Raw genomic sequence first — 14,402 nt, 5'->3', positions numbered from 1 at the left:
GAGAGAGAGAGAGAGAGAGAGAGAGAGAGAGAGAGAGAGAGAGAGAGAGAGAGAGAGAGAGAGAGAGAGAGAGAGAGAGAGAGAGAGAAAGAAGATTAAATAAAGATATAATTTCTACGAATGAATGAGATAGAGAAAAGTATGATTATTACGCATCAAAATATTTCGTATGTATGTTTTCAAAGATCATTAATATATTATCATTTTATTTTTATTTTATATTCTTATTGTATATCGTTCTAATAACAGAATCAATTATTTAAACTCCACAGTTTTTTTTTTTTTAGACAAACTGGCACAACAATAAAAAATCCAATTATATTTTTTATCTTTTTTATCTTTTTTTTGTAACAAGATGCATTTCGATCAATACATTCCATCACCAACAACTATTTAAAAATACAATATTTAAATATTTGACTTAAAAAACAGGCAAACAAACTTTATTATAAATACTATATTGAAACACTACTGCAAATTTATCAAATTTATACTTTTTATTTAGTCAAGCTTCAGCATTTTATGAATAGGAAACTTGAAGCCAAAATTGCTTTAGGTATCAAATAAGCATAAAAAGAGCAAATAAAGTAATATCTAAAACAGTTAGATCTACCTGTAATATCATATCATGCTAAAAAATTAGGGTATAGGAATTACTGATAAAAACACACACATACCAAACACTCAGAGACATGACTGTGCCAAAAAAAAGTTACAATTCAAAGGACATAATGGATCATCGCTTTTCTCTAATAATGAAAACATTTGATTTATGCATTTGCAGAGGCATGCATTGCAAAATATATCTAAAAACATTGTATCGATTGATTCCTTCTTTACCAAAATATTTACTGTGAAAGACTTTCTCTTTGTGCACGTATACTATCTAAAACAAACCATTAAAATTTTGCTGATTCATATATTTCTTAATTTTCTTTATCTTTTTTTTAAAATCCTTTCAAGGCTGACTCGACGTAATATAAATAAGATGCTATATAGATTTGTCCTGGATGAAAAGAATCACCAGAACTTACAAGACAAACATTACATTTATATATATATATGTATATATATATACATATATATACATATATTATAACGGTATTTGCAACGCATGCATTTGCAATACATATAAAAATATATAATCAATTTCTTGATGTCAAAGGGTTATTAAAGTAAATAGTTGCATGGATGGGATAAGTTGTAGATATGAATAATAGGTAAATTGGTAATGTGTGATGGGATAAGGTAAGGAATTTTGGCTTAAAGGGAAGTGAGAAAATTGAGCTGATTTTGGCTCCAACCTGGCTGGTTCGAAGCAGCGGTGTCTGCAACGCTCCTAGGTTCAACTTCGGCAGGACTGGGACTTAGTTCCTTAGCAGGATCACCAGAGGAGGTAGAGTGGGAATGACCATAATGGTAGACCAGACCAGGTCTGGTTTTATACCGTGCGCTGCATACTGCAAAAGTGCAAATACTGTTTTCCCGCAATCCATCTAACGCAACGTCCATAAAAAGACAGACCTTTTTTAATGGATATTTAGGAAGGTTTAAGGATCGAAGCTTACGGGTCGAGGAGAAGGAAATTTGCACACCTTCCGCACCAGTACACATCCCTATCCACCTACAGATCTATATGTGGACAAGCAGTGAAGGAGTTCCAGCCCAAGAAGCAAAACTAATACGATGCAAGGCTTGATGCTTGTATACTCCTACAGAATGAGCTCGCTACAGTGTGAGCCAGTACATTATTGCTCTGTTATTGGCAGGTAAAATAAGTCTAAAGATATTTGGCCACTTTCATAAGCTCACTTAAGAACAGACAAAATTGCTAATTCTTATCGATAATAGGAGCTTACTATACGAGACCAAATTTCTTAAGATTTCTGCTAGTCTAACAGGAGTGGTTTCAAGAAGTAAACAGATTGCAGGCACATTCGAGTTAATTCGCTAGACTTTGGGTCTGAAAAAGTATACTCAAATTAGTAATGACTATTGTATTCCTTCAAAACTTTAACTGGTATGGAATTATTATTGTATTAAACAAAATTATTTATCAATCTTTTATTGAAACTATATTCGTACTAGATTATTTATCCTTATAAACGTATATTATGTCTGTAGGAGAGATAAATCAGTTGTAAACGTACTTAAGATTTATAGAGGTTATTTTGCTTCAATTTGGAAAGTATAAATACATAACAAAAGAGAAGTATTAATATGATATTAGGAAAGTAAGTAAAGGTAAGTAAGTGAAAAAAGTTTGGAAGTGTTAAACAAAATATCAGGTATAAAATAAAATCTCCCTGTTATGAGTTAAACTTAATTATGAAAATATTCAAATAAATAACAGCGTGTTTTGTAAAAAATCTACAACGCGTTAAATGAAGATACGGTTGCTATAAACTTGAAGGAAAACAACAATCAATACGGTACCGATCACTTTTAAATATCAAAATTAATATGAGACTAAAGAGCGACTTCCCACATTATAGTTCATTATATGATCGATCACCATCCCTCGGTGTAAGATTATGCAGTATTCAACGCTAAAATATTTAATAATTTATTTCTAACTTCCATCTTATCTTATACTATAAAGTAATTCTTTCATGTACCTTGCAAAATTATATGTAAATCTAGTTAAAATATAATAACTAAACAATATTGACAAATTTGGTAACGCGATGCATTTCTTTCTTAAACAAAACAATAACTGATAGAAATAATAGTAATAATAGTAATAATATTAATAATAATAATAATAATATTTGGTGAAACTAATAACAGGAGAGAATCATTTGTAGTTGTATCTATGATTAAACTTACGGTCACAAACGAATGGCTTATCAGAGTCTACAGCATCATAGTTTGTTTTCTTTCGGCCACGTCCCCCACCCTAAATAAAAAAGAAAAATAATTATCGCATTATTTCTTTACCATAATATTTTTATATTATCGCATTATTTCTTTACCATAATATTTTTATATTATTGCATTAACTAATATTTCATAATATGCAGATGTACCTTTGTGCGTTTGGTCCCAGGACTATCTGTGGTCGGTGGATGGCTTCTGGCAGGATGATGGCCACCACCTCTGTGTTTTCTTCTTTTCCTTTTACTACTGTAACTTTCTTCGTAATCATAATCACTATCTGGGTCAGGCTCTTCGTATGCATCCATATCCAACATGTCTTGTTCGTCATAATACCATGCATCTTTACTATGTTCATCTTTGGAAAAAATAACAATGAATTATCATCTAGCTATATTTCATGTCAACTATCGTAAGATGAAATTATTTTGTGGGATATACCTTTAAGTCCAACTGATTCTTTACTATCATCGTTAACATGTGTTATAGTTTCTATACCCTCTGATCCATCTTCAATGTCACCTCTCATCATTCGTTTTGGATGTAAATAATGCATTAGATACTGACGCCGCTTTTTCCTCCATCGCTTGCTTGGATAGGTATAAATTTGTCCATGTAATAATCCTGGTAACCTTTCTCTTGGTGACATGAACAGCGTCGAATGATTCTGTGCTACACCTACAATATTTAAACAACGATAAGTAATATCGTATTAATATATACAAAAACATTAATACAATTATTTATTCAATACTAAAATCACTATAACACCAAATTGGTTAAAACTTTACAAACATGCATTTGCATTCATAAACAAACATAGTGAATTTTTTAATGGATCAATAAACGTATAGAAAATAAATTCACACACACGCACTGACCAATTAAGTGAAAACAATATTCACAGATATATAAAATATTATAATTTACCCGTCTGCGAGTCCAAAAAAGGCATACGTAACCTTCTTTCTCTGCATAATCGACTATTATAATTTGACGAGTTTTCAATGGCTTCCCTGTATGCTGTGTCATTGAGAAAACTGTAAGGAAATACTTCGTATGTAATATTGTATATTTCCTTATATTTTACACGTAACCAAGATTGTCGATGTAAAATAACATTACCTTTCAATTTTAATTAAATTATTTTCATTAACTGCTTGAATAATACCATGAGAAGCAGGAGACATAGCAACAGCAGTCATTTTCAAGCAAGTCCGCTACTCCAACTTGCTTGGATGATTCCTTCTTTCCGGAAATTGAACTAACCTAGTCAAATGCAACTCTTTACTTCCTATTAAATCTACGGACATTTTTACCATATTTTTCGATCAATATTTATGACGTTTTATGTTTACAAGTTGTTAAATTATGTTTACATAAAATAATGGTTAACAATTTAATACCATTTATAGGTTAGATTATGTTATTGGCTAAGTTTAATAGGATTAATCATACTCGTATTGATTCGCGGTATATATGTGCATGTACGCATGCCTATATTATTATAAATGTCATATTCAAATGTTGAAACACGAGAGAAAAATCCTTTCATCTTTATTCTGGACACATTTATTTATTTTACATTTTCATATTATAATTTATCATAGCATTTCATTATTGGTTTAACATTGAATAAATATTAAGTACATCTCTTAAAGAGTGACAGATATATAGAGGAATTGATGCAAGAGAAATATTAGATCAAATGAAAAAGCGATCGTGATAGTTTTATTTAAACGGTGCTCGATATAAGAAAACCTAAGAAAACCATAAGAAAAATGATAAATTACACGTGTGTTCAATGGTAGGAATCGAAATGGTGGTTACAATATACTATTTGAAAAATTCTCTTCTTTTTTTTTGCTATATGTTTTTCTTTCACGTTTTTTATACAAAATGTTGGAAAGTTTTCTCTGAAGTCTGGAGTGCATTTTATTCCTAAAATGTATTCAAAGCGGTTACACGCATTTAACAATGCGTTAACTACTTGTAAATTATGGAGCACAGCCATTGAGATGAACATTTCAAATTACAAACTCATAATATTTATATCATATATAGATTATGTGAAAAATGTAAGCAATCAATATCTATTTTCTCATTCTATTATTTCAATTTTAACAAGGCAACTTGTTGAACTATCTTTTTGCGAATGCTGTATGTCATTTTGTACAAGACATTGTCGTTGTTTTTTTTTATCTACTGCAAAAGATTATTATTTAATAATGCCGATATATATACAATGTTAAGTTCCATAATTGAATACTAAAGTTAGGATATAGTGACAAATTTTTCATTAATAATATTATATCGCATATGAAATATATTGTAAATTTAAATAATTCGATAAAGAAATTTTTTTGCATTTTTACATATAATTTCTTTCTTTGTCTATTTTTATATATGCAAACATGTTTCTCGATCAGACACTATCACTTTTGTTTAGACTATAGCGTTCTTCTTCTTTTTTTTTTTTCTTAAATAAGAAATTATATAAATTGATCACTTAATTATTCGCTTACGAAAAAAATGTACTAACAATAAGTTATTTTTCTCTTTTGTATACTTAGTGCTAGTTATGTGAAATAGTTAAGAATATATACTGCACGAAAAGGATTTATTCCCATATTTTAAAAGTGCATTAAGATCATATCTTATAACTTCTTAAGCTTAGACATATTACCTACATATAAATAAATTGTCTGCATAGATAAAGTAGATTTATTGAAACCTTTCTTCGCAGTTACGATCTTTTCTTTCTTTAAATAATTTGAACTTTTCGATTAACTCTTCCGTTTTAATCACACCGTGTACAACGTTATCCCTTGTACGAACATTTACAGTGCCTGCATTTCGTTCTATCTCTCCAACAACTGAAAAGATATTATGTAATTAAATAGAAAATAATATTTTATTAAAATATTATATTAAAGATATAAAAAATATTTGAATGTATATACCAAGTATAAAGTTAAATTGGGCTAATTGAGCATTACGAATTTTTTTGTTCAATGTATCACTAGGATCGGTATCAACTTCTGCATTAAAGCCAGCATCCCAAAGTTTAGTTTTAACTTCAATTGCATATTCGTCAAAAGGTGTTCCCACAGGAATCACCATTACTTGTCGCGGTGAAAGCCAGAAGGGCCACTTTCCTGCATAAGATTCGGTAAGAATAGCAATCATTCGTTCTACAGAACCCAATATAGCTCTATGAATAATTACTGGTCTTGTTTTTTCACCCGATTCACTGAAAAATAATAATATTATAAACTATATGCTAATATGAATATTTTATGTAATTACATACTTAATTTTTCAGCTTACTTGACGTAAGACAAATTAAATCTAATCGGTAGTTGAAAATCTAATTGTATCGTGGCACATTGAAATGGTCTTTTTAAAGCATCCATAATTGTTATATCAATTTTAGGACCATAAAAAGCACCATCCTGAGGATTTAATTTCCATGATTCTCCAAACGTATCCAAACTTTCCTCTAACGCTTTTTCAGCTTGATCCCAAACAACCAAGTCTCCCAAATATTTTTCAGGACGTGTAGATAGACACAAATTAAATGTAAAACCGAATACAGAATATACATGACGAAGGAAATCCAATGCTCCCAACACTTCTTCCTTGATTTGATCTGCCATGCAAAATATATGCGCGTCATCTTGTTGAAAACGTCTCACTCTAGTGAGACCTGTTAATGCGCCAGACAATTCGTTGCGATGTAATACTCCAAAATCTGCCATTCTTAAAGGTAATTCACGCCAAGATCTATTTCGTACGTCAAAGATCATACAATGACCTGGACAATTCATTGGCTTTAACGCAAACGTTTCCTTTTCAACATCAAACGAAAACATATTTTCCGAATAATGTTGCCAATGACCAGAAGTTATCCATAATTTACTATTATAAATATTTGGCGTTACAACCTCTTGGAATCCTCTCTTTCTATACTCGCTACGAATAAATTCGATTAAAGTGTTATAAATATAAGCGCCACGTGGTTGGAAAAAGCAAGATCCTGGAGAGAGTTCATGGAAGAAGAATAGTTCTTGTTCTTTTCCAATTTTTCTGTGATCACGACTAGCAGCTTCTTCTTGGAATTTCTCCCATTCTTTCAATTGTTTAGTATCAGGGAAACTAATTCCATATATTCTTTGCAAAGATTCCGCGTCCGCTTTACCTTCCCAATACGTTGAAGAATTTTTAGTAACTTTAATCGCTTTAACTTTTCCCGTATGCCTAATATGCGGACCTCTGCACAAATCAATCAGCGGACCACATCTATAAACGGTAGTAGTAGGAGTATGCACCTTTTCTTTCAAAATGCGTACTTTGAATTCGTTATATTTAAACATTTCTAATAAATCTTCTTTCTTCATTTCGAGTCTTTCAAATGGTTGCTTCTCTTTAACTATACGCTTGTATAGAGTCTCCAAAAAAGGAAAATCTAAATTGGATATACCTTTATCACCAAGGTACATGTCATAGTAGAAACCATTCTCTATTGGTGGTCCGTAACATAAGCATCCACCATAAACACGTTCCATAGCTTCTCCAAGGATATGAGCACTAGAATGCCAAAAAACTTGTTGAGCATCTGGATCATCAAACTTAAGAAGCTGCAGTTTACAACTAGTTTCCAGAGGTCTGTCGAGATCCCAAAGTTCATTATTAACTTTTGCTATTACAACACTGTCAGATAAACTTTGACTAATATTCCTTGCAATTTCATATGGTGTAGTACGCCATGATAGACCGCTAACTTGTTTCCCATCAGGAAGCGTTATGGTTATCTCTTGAGATTCTTTCCCTTCAATTTCAATGTCGTATTCAGCTTTCAATTTATCCCATAAAACTAAACGTTCCTAAAAGTATATACATATGCCATATAAAACTTAACATAATAACACATGAAACAATATTAGGAATACTTGTTCAAATATTTACTTGAATATATTCAGGCCATGGATTTAACTCGCAAACTGAACTCTTTTCAACAACATTTTTCTTATCTTTCCCTGGCTTCATTTTTGCCTAAAAAGAAAAAAATAAATGCAAACAATCAGTAAACTGTTCTACAAATAAGAACCAATAACATAATGCTTCGATCTGTTTTTAATAAAGTCCAGAAAAACTGTCAAGGTAGATCAATGGAATTGTTAAGAAATCGAATATTAAGGTTATGTCAGATTATTGATTCATATCTTTGTTACAATGAGTGGTACCATAATAAACAATGAATAGCACAGGAAAATAATATTTTATAATTGAAAAATGATCTTTTTTTATTTTAGGACACACGATGATTCTGTTAAATGATTACTATATAATTTTATAACAAACCCAAGCGTGCTTCCGTCTAGTACCACTGTAAATGATCCTACAACCGTAAATTCGTAAATATGTCAACATGATATAGAAAATTAAATATATAAACGACAAAATTCGAATGATAATTAAATAACTCGTGCCTTTTCTTCCTTAATATTCAAGCTTTGAATATCGGATACCACGTTGTCGACCATGTTGTATTCACACTCCTCCTATTTCGACTATTTGAATACTTGCAATATTGTTCCGCAGTACTATATAACAATTCGTTTAAAATTAGTCAATTTCATAGAATTAACAATAATTATGATCGATATGATTTAATTCAAATAATGAATGAAATTACAGTTTATATACCTTTTTACTTTTATTGTTAAATTGGATATAAAATGAATCACCGTTAAATTCTTTATATTCCAACACACGTCTTACACACAGTTCCAACACGTGGATGATCGTTTTATTCTCAATAGAGAATACTTCGCTACGTGTCACGACAATCGCTTTTTTTTTTATTAATGTGGTTAATATGAGTTTCAACGAATAATTGTTGCATTTATATTTCATGTATTTTTATATGTCAATATTATAGTTATTTAAAAAATAATTTGTTGTAACTTGCTTTTTTTTAAAGCGCATTATCAGCGTAATACGAATATTTAAAAAGTCGATGAATCAGTTTTCTACGTTTCATATTTTCAAATGGTAAGATAATAAAAATATATACATATACGTATATATATATTTTATAAATTATATTTGTAGGATTTATATAAAAGATCGAGATAATTAAAAAGAAAAAAAAATAGTAAAAAAGAACTTCGATCCTGCCAGGATTCGAACCTGGAATCTTCTGATCCGTAGTCAGACGCGTTATCCGTTGCGCCACAGGACCTTCTTGGCGACTTATCTGCTTACTTATTTCATAAAGTTAGAGTTAGTCGCAGTAATTTAAAATAATTCAATCATATTAACAAATTTGTACAAATCTCATAAATTCTCTATGCCGATTACATAGACACGATATAAATTTGAGAGAATAAAATTGATAATAATTAAATGCTTTTTACTTGGAGTTATGAATATAAAAACAAAATCTTTATTACTTAAATATATGCAAACATGCTTAAGTTACAGTTTGGAAATTAAACCTAAACTCTTTCGAATTGTCCTTATCAATTATACAACTATCCTTATTATCTGATGAATCTTGTAAGTATTCCTGCGATTTGTTATCAATTTTTACAGAACTTTGTTTTACATTTATAGAAGCTTTCCTTAAAAATACAGATTTTTTATTTAAATTTGGTTTATTTGTAAATGTAACGGATGTAACTTGTTTTTTAAGTTTCTGTTCGTCTTGAGTCATTTTCTTCCTATAATCTCCTAATTTATTTCTCATAATTTGTCTCTTTTTAATCAAAGGCGCGGCATTACTTTTTAAAGTATTTACACTTTTCAAAATATCTTGCTCTTGTTTAGCTTGTAAGTTTCCTTTTTGTAAAGTCGATTCCAATTCTTGAATACACCAATAAAGTTCTAATACAAATTGATCTTCTTCTTTTTGATTTAATCCACTTGTTATTTCTACGCTGGTAGATGTTTCATTCTTTATTTCTGAATTTGTTTTTACACTTTTTTTCTTAGGAGATACCTTGTTATCCTAGAAACACAATTAATTTATTTTTGTATACTGTAGTAATAATTTTTAACAAGTCTCTAAAAATAAAATTGTAATATTCATTAATTACTAGTATACATTACATTTTTTTTTGGTCTCATTGTGATACAAAAACAAATATTCTGTATTAAAGTGTTACACTGTAATTTGAAGGTTATACTTTTATCAAACTGAAATATCCGCCATCTTAGTACGTTAACCAAACATAACGTAGAACGATGCTGGAGAAAAATCTTAAAACTAATAGGTGGTAGATGTCTGGTAGGTGCTGCCACCTTTATCGAAAGCAACGCTCGTGCCATAGTGAGATTTTAATTATTGTGTTTTATATGCTTTTTTCTGTGATTTATTTCTAAATTAAAATGATGGTTTCAGTTGTATTCGAATTTATTTTATTTTATGTCAAGACCCCGTTATTGTGGAGTAATGAAGGTAAATTTTTTGTAATTGCAAGTAGTCCAAAATATTGAATCATTTCTTGTGAATGATTTTAAGGTTACATTCAAATTATGCAATGTGCTTTTGATTGCAGCTAATATGTCATACATTAATTTCACAAATGACTAAATAAATATTTATGATAAATACTATGAAAATAAAGAAAGGATGAAAGTTGGAGATAGTTGATCTAGGACCTCTCATTTATGTAAAAAGGATGTTTTAATCTTAAAGTAGTTATCAGGGCCAGTCGATTTTTCTCATGATGCCAAGTGAACGAGAATCTGCAAAGGATATTGCAACAAGAGCTAAGTGGTTTGAATTTAAATGATTATCATTATCAAAATTGATGTCAATTTAAATGTTTGTTATTAAATCATCCACAATAGATTAGGTAAGCAATAGATAAATCCTACTATACTTGATCATATGGCAATATACATTGTTTTCAATCTTGTTACTGGTATAGTTATTTTAAAGAGAATGTTTGGTATTCCAGTGATCAGCAATAATTAATGGAGCATTAATGCAGAAATCAAAGCATTATGATCAAATTAAAGAAAAAAGAACGAAGAGAAATTGGTAAATATAAAACGAGAATCAAATTAATTAGACAGTTTATTACATCCAGTGTGCCGGTATAGAAATATTATACAAATTCGAAGATGTTTTCGAAAGAATTACGAAACGTTAAAACTACATGGATTTTTTTCTTCTTTTTTCTTTCTTTTTTTCTTCTTTCTTTTTTTAAACATGTACATACAAGAGAGCGACGTGTAACGTTTCTATACAAACACCCAACATGGCGAGCATAAAAGTGTGCGCACACAAAACGACCCGCCATTTCTACCAAACGAACTGTCCTAATTATAAATTCTAATTTACCGGAGTATTTTATTTACAATTTAGTGCGTTTCTCTCCCATTACTTTTCTTTAAGCTCGCACACTTTGGTATTTTTTTCTTTTTCCTTCTTTCTTTCTTTTTTCTTTTTGTGTCTGTATTTTTGTTGAAATCAAATCGTCAAAGAGTTTTTACCTTGCACACGCACGTTCATTGAAACATAAAAATAAAAATTAAAAAAAAAAGAAGAAAAAAGAATGATACTTAAGGATTGCATTTAAGTTTCTGAGAAGATGTTTATGAACTTACAACATAATCGGGATAGCGTGTAACTATTAAATATAAAATCAGCATGTATACGTCATTCGCTATTTATAGTAATTATGTTAATATTATTATTATTATTATTATTACTATTATCATTATTATTATTATTATTATTATTATTATTATTATTATTATTATTTGGGCCTGAGCATATTAATGATCCTAAAATCAATTCAATTTACAGCAACGACGTTAACAATAATTATGTACACTTCGTACAAGAGTTGTCATCGTACGCGCTATCGTTGGAAATATTTATTATATTTCTTTTTTTTTTAAACACCATCGGTGATTTGTTTTATCGCCTTCTTTCTCGCCTCCTCTCACCCTTTGGGATAGGTGCTGTGTTTGGTCAAAATTGTTAGTCCTATTAGAGGCCAAATGCGATAAGTATTTCAGAATTGTCGAGGATCAAATACTTTGGCCATTGAATTCCATACTATTAAAACAAATAAATATGATATTCTGTGATTAATCTTTGAGTCTTGTAAGTGTAAGTTGAAACAACTGCTTGTTATTGTTACTTGAAATTATAATAATATGATTTAGCGCAACGAGAAAAGCAAGCTTAACAAGATGATTTTTTTTTAATTTTCAAGAACAAGGATAAGATTGATTTATTTTCACAAATAAATCGTATATTCTAGATCAGAGATTGCCAAAGCATGCGTCGTGTTAAATATTTCAAATATTAAAGTAGTTCACTCACGTACATATTTTTTAGGAGAATTAAATAATTTATTTAAGAATTATTCTTTTTAAAAATGGTTCTCAGGCCACAAAAATTTGGGAAGCCCTGTTCTAGATTTTTGAGTGAAGAGAAATGATATCTTATAATTAATTGAGAAAAGAATTACATCGTTTAATTTTATTATCGAATCAAATTTGTCGTTCCGTTCTAAGCAAAAACAAAAATATTTCCCGAAAACAATATAAATATATAATAAAAAGTACAAAGATTCGCATTATACTTTTTCTCTAACGCAAAATATTTCACTATTGGCTTGAATTAAAAACTCGAGTCCCACAATCGATCAATTTTTTATTAAAAGGACTGATCACAATTTGTCCTGTGAAAAGAAATTAGAAATTGGTTGATCGCAGTAGCCAATTCCTTGTTCGCATGACCAAACTTTCATTGTTCAGCATAATTTTTTCCTTAATACGTATATCCTTTCTTCCTCCTATAATACAATACTTACTATCGTTGTTCGTAGATTTCTAAATAAATACTATTCGTCTCGAGCTAAAGTTTCGATTTCGGGAGATTCGCACTTTTTCTCTAACCCCTTATATTTCTTTCATCTAATAAAACTTACTAAACGGATCTACATCGGTGTGCTTCCATGAGCATTATTTGTCCTATATAGAATTCATCGACGACGACGACGACGACAATAAGGCAGAGAAAGAAATAAAAAAAAAATAAAAGAGGGAAATAAAAAAAAAATACAAGGAGGAAGAGAGAGAGACAGAAAAAGAAATCGAACGAGAAATAGAAAGAGATCGAATGTTCGTTCACAAGTCTCCCGTTCATCTTCTCGTCATTACTCGTCATCAAGCTTCTTTCTTGTCAATGGAGAGATCTTAAGGTCACGATCAACACCACGTTGATCATTATCTTGAACTGTGGTAGACTTAGAGTCTTGCCATGAGCGAGCCATAGACGATAGGTACGACACTATGGACTACCCGTATCGTGATGCAGCGAATCGCTGTCACTTTCGAGATAAGTGACGTAACTGTCGGTACTGTCAGGATGTTGTCCCATATCTGGACCACCACCTCCAGGATGATGGGGACCTGGCGGAGGTAAAGGACCACCACCTCCACCGCCACCCCCGTCGTTCATTGGACCACCGAGCATTCCTGGAGGTGGGAGCTGTGGCGGGGCTCCTCCGTGTATGTCGTATCCATGCATCTAAAATTCAAACAAATATGTATTTATATGCTAATCCAATAATTATATTGCCTGTATATACGAATCAATATAATCCAGGTATTGTATTTACCTGAGAAACCAAATGATGGAAGGCTGGTGCATTCGGATCCAACCTATCGAGATCCGTATGCAAGGCAAAGTCCGATAGAGCTTTCCAAGGTGGTTGATAGGCTTGCACTTCTAAAGGGGTCATGCCGATGGGGCTTTCGTGTCTCACAGGGCTACTCGCCACCATTGGGATCCCATGCATACCGCCGAAACCCAGTTTACGCCCGTCCTGCAACGGAAAGCACTTCGATCCATTAGATCAATAAAATCGGTTATGAATAAAAGAACAACAATTCAAATAATATATTATTTACATTAATTAGTAGTTTAGTGAAAGAGGACAACGTTTATTTTATTACCTTCTCTTGCATTTGTTGCTTCATCGCTATCGTCTTCTTCTTATCCTTACATCTCTTGTTTTGAAACCATACCCTGATCACTCTTGGACTTAGACCCGTCATTTCTACCAATTGTTCCTTCATCAATGCGTCTGGTCTTGGATTTGCAGCGTAACACGTTCTCAAAGTATGAAGCTGTTTCTCGTTTAAAACCGTACGAACTCGTGTTGGTTTTCCATCGGAACCACCACCGCTCTTGTGACTTCCGGTTCCTCTTGCACCACCTACACCGGCCTTATGAGAACCACTCTCTGATCCAGAGTCTAAAAAAAAACAAATCAAATTCGATTGATATTTAATAAAGTATTAAGTAGCGCGGATGGTTGTAGATAATATTAGGTTTTATTGATAAAATTTTACAGGGAACTTGGACATGAAAAGAAGTAGAACTTAGTTTGATTGAGTTGGACGTTTCGTCCCTTTATTGGGACTTCTTCAGCAACTGTAAATTTTATTTTATTATAAATTCTTGATACGATACATGAGGTTCATACAAT

The 14,402-nt window shown here is 31.1% G+C and overlaps 4 protein-coding genes, 1 long non-coding RNA gene and 1 other non-coding gene across 11 annotated transcripts in view; 1 reads left to right on the top strand and 5 right to left on the bottom strand.

The window, feature by feature from the left end:
* The window catches only part of LOC106789437 (zinc finger protein ubi-d4-like), a 12,670-nt gene extending 8,352 nt beyond the window's left edge, over nt 1-4,318 (bottom strand). The window contains exons 1-7 of one of the 2 annotated variants that reach the window (XM_014753630.1): nt 4,003-4,317; nt 3,808-3,917; nt 3,319-3,555; nt 3,030-3,235; nt 2,830-2,899; nt 1,305-1,460; nt 820-886 (exon numbers count right to left, since the gene is read on the bottom strand). In XM_014753630.1, the coding sequence (XP_014609116.1) occupies nt 849-886; nt 1,305-1,460; nt 2,830-2,899; nt 3,030-3,235; nt 3,319-3,555; nt 3,808-3,917; nt 4,003-4,082 (897 nt within the window). In that variant the 5' untranslated portion in view covers nt 4,083-4,317 and the 3' untranslated portion in view covers nt 820-848. Of the gene's footprint in view, nt 1-819; nt 887-1,304; nt 1,461-2,829; nt 2,900-3,029; nt 3,236-3,318; nt 3,556-3,807; nt 3,918-4,002 lie in introns of those variants that run through there. The other variant, XM_014753629.1, reaches the window with a different exon arrangement.
* Nucleotides 4,319-5,344: 1,026 nt separating this feature from the next.
* LOC106789434 (threonine--tRNA ligase, cytoplasmic) lies at nt 5,345-8,700 on the bottom strand. 2 transcript variants are annotated; one of them, XM_014753623.1, is made up of 7 exons: nt 8,587-8,700; nt 8,370-8,483; nt 8,242-8,278; nt 7,846-7,932; nt 6,208-7,763; nt 5,841-6,130; nt 5,345-5,753 (listed from the first exon to the last, which is right to left on the bottom strand). In XM_014753623.1, the coding sequence occupies exons 4-7, from the start codon at nt 7,924-7,926 to the stop codon at nt 5,602-5,604; spliced, it is 2,079 nt and encodes a 692-aa protein (XP_014609109.1). In that variant the 5' UTR covers nt 7,927-7,932; nt 8,242-8,278; nt 8,370-8,483; nt 8,587-8,700; the 3' UTR covers nt 5,345-5,601. The 2 variants fall into 2 exon arrangements, with proteins under 2 accessions (XP_014609109.1, XP_014609107.1); XM_014753621.1 differs by lacking the exon at nt 8,242-8,278.
* Nucleotides 8,701-9,051: 351 nt separating this feature from the next.
* On the bottom strand, nt 9,052-9,124 carry Trnar-acg. The gene has a single exon. It is a non-coding gene; the product is annotated as a tRNA-Arg (tRNA).
* Nucleotides 9,125-9,281: 157 nt separating this feature from the next.
* Nucleotides 9,282-10,213, bottom strand: LOC106789449 (UPF0488 protein CG14286). The gene is made up of 2 exons (XM_014753645.1): nt 9,994-10,213; nt 9,282-9,892 (listed from the first exon to the last, which is right to left on the bottom strand). The coding sequence occupies exons 1-2, from the start codon at nt 10,210-10,212 to the stop codon at nt 9,356-9,358; spliced, it is 756 nt and encodes a 251-aa protein (XP_014609131.1). The 5' UTR covers nt 10,213; the 3' UTR covers nt 9,282-9,355.
* The window catches only part of LOC106789450, a 12,981-nt gene continuing 8,772 nt past the window's right edge, over nt 10,194-14,402 (top strand). Inside the window, exons 1-4 of one of the 3 annotated variants that reach the window (XR_001381992.1) lie at nt 10,194-10,342; nt 10,443-10,742; nt 10,848-10,930; nt 12,888-12,926. This is a non-coding gene — a long non-coding RNA (uncharacterized LOC106789450). Of the gene's footprint in view, nt 10,343-10,442; nt 10,743-10,847; nt 11,238-12,887; nt 12,927-14,402 lie in introns of those variants that run through there. The other 2 variants (XR_001381991.1, XR_001381990.1) reach the window with 2 other exon arrangements.
* The window catches only part of LOC106789447 (insulin gene enhancer protein ISL-1), a 13,626-nt gene continuing 10,172 nt past the window's right edge, over nt 10,949-14,402 (bottom strand). Inside the window, exons 4-6 of one of the 2 annotated variants that reach the window (XM_014753643.1) lie at nt 13,867-14,168; nt 13,530-13,751; nt 10,949-13,438 (exon numbers count right to left, since the gene is read on the bottom strand). In XM_014753643.1, the coding sequence (XP_014609129.1) occupies nt 13,199-13,438; nt 13,530-13,751; nt 13,867-14,168 (764 nt within the window). In that variant the 3' untranslated portion in view covers nt 10,949-13,198. The remainder of the gene's footprint in view (nt 13,439-13,529; nt 13,752-13,866; nt 14,169-14,402) is intronic. The other variant, XM_014753644.1, reaches the window with a different exon arrangement.

Source organism: Polistes canadensis, unplaced genomic scaffold (assembly GCF_001313835.1).
Source record: "Polistes canadensis isolate GaletaPanama2010 unplaced genomic scaffold, ASM131383v1 scaffold_183, whole genome shotgun sequence".
Classification (NCBI taxonomy): domain Eukaryota; kingdom Metazoa; phylum Arthropoda; class Insecta; order Hymenoptera; family Vespidae; genus Polistes; species Polistes canadensis.
This window is presented reverse-complemented; position numbering and strand designations above follow the sequence as displayed.